At 59.5% G+C, this 4,943-nt stretch overlaps 1 protein-coding gene across 2 annotated transcripts in view; it reads left to right on the forward strand.

Moving 5' to 3' along the window:
* ARL4D (ADP ribosylation factor like GTPase 4D) overlaps window positions 1-3,750 on the forward strand; it is a 12,847-nt gene extending 9,097 nt beyond the window's left edge. The window contains exons 1-2 of one of the 2 annotated variants that reach the window (XM_004707199.2): window positions 1,972-2,007; window positions 2,497-3,750. In XM_004707199.2, the coding sequence (XP_004707256.1) occupies window positions 2,578-3,180 (603 nt within the window). In that variant the 5' untranslated portion in view covers window positions 1,972-2,007; window positions 2,497-2,577 and the 3' untranslated portion in view covers window positions 3,181-3,750. Of the gene's footprint in view, window positions 1-1,971; window positions 2,008-2,496 lie in introns of those variants that run through there. The other variant, XM_045299792.1, reaches the window with a different exon arrangement.
* The last annotated feature ends 1,193 nt before the right edge of the window (window positions 3,751-4,943 follow it).

Consider the following 4,943-nt stretch of genomic DNA (forward strand, 5'->3'; position numbering starts at 1 on the left):
TGTATGGATTGTGAGAAGAGTTGTATGAGCCCCTAATAAAATGATTAAAAGAAAAAAAGTGAAGACCAGAGTCCAGCAGCAGCAGTTCTCAGCAAGGCTGTGGTTTCTGACACTTCTTCCTCCGTCCCCCTGACGCCCTGTTGCAATCTGCCACCACCCCGCCCCACCAACAAACTCATTTCCTAAGGTCCTGATCCCTTTAGGGCTGTGGGGGAAGCGCCCTGTATTGCTGGGGAAACCAGATGGCTGGTTTTGTGGGGGGAGGAGAGCAAAGAGGTGGCAAGGCAGCCTGGTGATAAAGAGATGGGGGCTTATTGATCTCCTCAGTACTTGCTTGAGGAGGGTGGGCAGGAAAGGCCCTGGGGCCTGAGGTCTGGTGATGACTTCCCTCCCCTTTCAATCACTGTACAGTTTTTTAAAGACTAATGTCAAAAGAGTTGCATACTTAATCCAGCCGCCATGTAACTATGGAAGCGGTAAAGTTGAGATTTCGTTCTCTGATTGGCCCTACTGCCCCTAACTCAGGGGCACTTGCCCCTTCCCTGAGAGTCACAGTCTTGGTCACATCATCCCTTTGTGACATCGCCTCCCCTCAGGGCTGCCCAGAGCACCAAGTTAGGAATGCCAACGCCGTCCTGTCCCTTCCTCACCTAGCCTGTGGTTGTGATTGGTGGGTGTGATTTGGATCCCTGTGACAGAGAGCACTGTCCCACAGGGGTTCCCAGAGCCCAGGGCTTCTTAAACTGCCCCCACTCGTGACCCTTTTCACACGAGGCATCTGTAACACAGGCAAGTGCTGACACACACACATCGGATTCATTACCTGTTTGATTTTTAATTAATGTTGGGGTTACTGGGTTTTTCCACTCCCCATTCGGTTCTGCAGCCCACTGGGCGGGGGCCCACTGTTTAAGGAGCTTTGGAAGGAGGCTGCCCTCTTTAAGGCGCCATGGCTCAAGCCATCCAGCCCATTCTGGCTCACAGCGGCCCTGTAGGACAGAGGAGAACTGTGCCTGGAGGTTTCTGAGATTGTGGGAGCAGAAAGCCTCATTTTTCTCCCATGGGGCCTCTGGTGGTTTCGAACTGCCGATCCTGTGGTTAGCTGCTCAACTCAAAGCACAGCACACCACCAGCGCTCTCCCTGCGAACGAACGTGTAATAGCCAGTCTGTCTTCTAAGGAGCCACAGACTCCTGAACCAATCATACACAGGACTACTTAACTTCTGGAAATCTTTCCAGAACCTTCCAGCTCGCCCTTCTCACGCATCTTCACAAGCACTTTCTGTCAGTGGTCAGTCTCATCCAAGTCTAAGTCCTTGGAGGCCAGGCCCGCATAGCTCCAAAGCCTGACCTTAGAGGGGTCCCTTAACCCTTGGATGGTTTTTCCCAGCTGTAAACTGCAAACAACACCAGTTCCTACCTCTGATGCAGATCAAGCGGGGGTAATGGGCTCGCCTCCCAAGGCAGCTTTATGGGGTTGTGGCAGGAATGGTTAAGCGCAGGGTTGCTAGCTGAAACGTTGCCAGTTCGAATCCTCCCAGAGCCGCCTTGGAAGCCAAAGGTCTGAGAATCTACCTCCCAGAGGTCCCAGAAAACGCCCTTCTCGGCACAGGGCTGGTCTGGCACAGGCGGGGGCGCGGGCGGGCATGCCCTTCTCCCGAGCCCGAGGCCGCCCGCGCTCCTCGGACCCCTCCCACCGACCCCCTCAACCCCAAGGGCTAGAATATGGTGGAAAAGACGACACCAGACGGCGGCCGCGGAAGGAAGGAAGGAAGGAAAGGGAGAAGTAAGGAGCAGCCGCCCGCCGCCCAGGCCTGTGGTGGGCGGGGCTGCGCGGTGGGCGGGGCTCCCGCGCCCCGCCCCGCCCCCCCCGCAGCTGCTGATTGGCCCGCCCCGGGTGTCGTCACTCTGCGGGTTTTAAGCCCGAGCGCCTCGCCAGCTCCGCAGAAGCGGCGGTGACGGAGCGCGGGGCCGGCGGGGCGCGGGAGAGCCGCGGCCGACGGAAGGTAAAGGGGCAGTTCTGGCCCGGCCTCGGCGGCCTCGGGTGCTGGGGAGCCCAGGGAGCTTTTGTGGCGACCGGAGAAAAGTGTGAGCGGGAGGGGGTCGCCCGGCCCCGGGGAAGGGGTCGCGGTGGAAGGAGGGGCGTGCAGGCTGGGTGGGAGCCGGCCGCAGCCCTGGGGTCCAAGCTCCCACACCCTGATCTCAATGTGTGGGTGTGGGTGTGTAGGACGCTGCCCGACTTCCCTCTTCTGGCTAAGATTCTCGCCCGGGGAATGGGGGGTCGCGGCCAGAGCTCTTAGAAGAGGCTCGACAGGCGGACAGTCCACACCATCCAGACCTCGACCCGCGCCTGGGTGTCCGGGCGACTCGGTCCGCTAATAGGCTTGTCAGCGTCTCCAGGGGCGGGGAGCGACTTGCCACCTCTTCGGTTGGCTTCTGCTAATCTGCAGCCGATTCGTGCTTACTGACCATCACCTCCGTTTGCACCCCCTTAGGTCACACGCCTGTGGTCCCCTGCAATTTCAAGGCCTGCTCCTTGCCCCTCCCGGGGCCCTGCGACCTAGCTGTGGAGCACCATGGGGAACCACTTGACCGAGATGGCGCCCACCGCCTCCTTCTTGCCCCACTTTCAAGCCCTGCACGTCGTGGTCATCGGGCTGGACTCGTCCGGGAAGACCTCCCTCCTTTACCGCCTGAAGTTCAAGGAGTTCGTGCAGAGTGTCCCGACCAAAGGCTTCAACACAGAAAAGATCCGGGTGCCCCTGGGGGGGTCCCGCGGCATCACCTTCCAAGTGTGGGACGTGGGGGGACAGGAGAAGCTGCGGCCGCTGTGGCGCTCCTACACGCGCAGGACGGACGGGCTGGTGTTTGTGGTGGACGCTGCTGAGGCCGAGCGCCTGGAGGAGGCCAAGGTGGAGCTCCACCGGATCAGCCGGGCCTCGGACAACCAGGGCGTGCCTGTGCTGGTGCTGGCCAACAAGCAGGACCAGCCGGGGGCCCTGAGCGCGGCCGAGGTGGAGAAGAGACTGGGGGTCCGAGAGCTGGCAGCCGCCACTCTCACGCACGTGCAGGGCTGCAGCGCCGTGGACGGCCAGGGCCTGCAGCCGGGCCTGGAGCGCCTGTACGAGATGATCCTCAAGAGGAAGAAGGCTGCTCGAGGCAGCAAGAAGAGACGGTGACCCGAGGACGCCCCTCCCCACGGAGTCGGGGTCTGCACGCTGGGACAGCGAGGCAGGCGGAGCCCCTTGGACTCATCCCGAGGTGCAGGGCTCGCCACTCGATGAAGGACGGAGGCTCACTGGGGCTCCTGTTGGGGTGCCATTTCGTGGGGGTGGACCGATGATGGCATCTTCTGCGCCTCTCTCCCGCAGCCCTGGGAGAGGAGGGAGCTGCAGGAGTGTGGAGGCGACATGTAAACTGTGACTCTACCTCGACCCACAGTCTCGTCTGTTTTCTTCTCTGGCCTTTGAATCAGATGGGTCGGGCAGCCCTTGGGAGACTGCCCCTGGGAGGCGTGAGAACTTCCCTGGAGGGGGGTGGGGTGGGGGTGTCTCCCAGCTGCTCCTCTGCAGGGGAGAGCCAGTCGCAAGAGTCTTTATTTTTGCGTCCGTGAAAATGCCAAGAACCCCTTCCCCAATTTGTAGACCCACAGCCCTTTTTATAGGCCGCGTGTGCACACTGTATTACTATGAGCAATGGACTATTTTTTGGTATTTGCCTGTAAGTTATTAAAGACTGATGACACTGTAGCGCTCACCTTGGTCTGGAAATGTTCTCACCTTACCTGGCCCTAGTACAGCTCGGGATTCCTTTATGGGGTGGAGGGTGGGAGGGGTTTGCTCGGAAGCTGAATTGGCAAAGCGAGCCCTCTTCTAAAACAATAGATTGTGTACCTCTGGATAGTTAGCGGACAACTATTCCCTGACCTGTCACCCCCCCACCCTGCTCCGTTTTTCCCTTCTCATCCCTCAGTTCCTGCCCCCTGCCACCAGCTGCTCCTTGTTGCATTTGATTTCATGTATTGCTGGTCTGAGCTCCTCTTGGGTTTCAAAGAGTTTTGCTGTGCCCCAGCACTCAGGTTGGCCTAACGCCTACCTCTCCTCCCTGTCAGTCACCCCCCACTTGGGGATGTGGTGCGAATGGAAAGTAATTCTTCCCTGGCTTTAAGCCACCTCTGAGCACTCAGTTCTGCTGACTGCAGCTCTCTGACAAGGGTGGCAGTGACTGGCGCTGGGGAGGCCCCAGGCTGGATGGAGCTGGCCTGGCTCTGGTGACTCAGGCAGGAACCTGCCAGCTCTGGGAGCTGCGGTCATTCCTCCCAACGGGGCAGCTCGGAGCTGTGTGCACCTGGTGAAGGCCACCTTCCTGGGGAGGAGGGGAGGACACAGACCCCATGGCCACTTGTGACAGATGTAGAGGCCCTGAGCTCCCCCCAGCTAGCAGCATCAGGGCCAACAGTGGCTGAGATAACATAACAATTAGATGATTCTAGGTGGGAGGGGTGAGTGAAAACCAAGCTCAGACCCCCTAGCCCCTGGCCCTATCCTTAGTGCAAACAGAATGGGCTGGGTCCAGAGTCCTGTGGGTCCTGTGGAATCGGAAGAGCCAGGGGAGGAATCCTAAGGGATGTACTGCTTCCTAGTTGTCCCCAAGCCCTAGGCAGGCCCGACTCCTGCTAGGTCTGGCTCAGTTCAGCTTTGCTCTTTGTCTCCAGCCTCACAGGATCAGGGACAGGTGTGCACAGACCCGGAACAGGGTCCGAAGGCGAGTCAGCTGCAGGGTGGTTCTGCTGCCCGTGCCTCTGCTCCACACACCTGTGACTCATCTCCCCCGTCGGTCCTCCAGGTAGAGCCCCCTTTTGCAGCCCAGAAAATGCCTAGGCCAGAGAGAGTTTCTGCCCCGCTGCGGAATCATTCTCCCACTCCACTCAGCTGTATATGTG

The sequence above is a fragment of the Echinops telfairi genome, unplaced genomic scaffold (genome assembly GCF_000313985.2).
Source record: "Echinops telfairi isolate 266 unplaced genomic scaffold, ASM31398v2 ScPeMD7_7458;HRSCAF=8496, whole genome shotgun sequence".
Taxonomy (NCBI): Eukaryota; Metazoa; Chordata; class Mammalia; order Afrosoricida; family Tenrecidae; genus Echinops; species Echinops telfairi.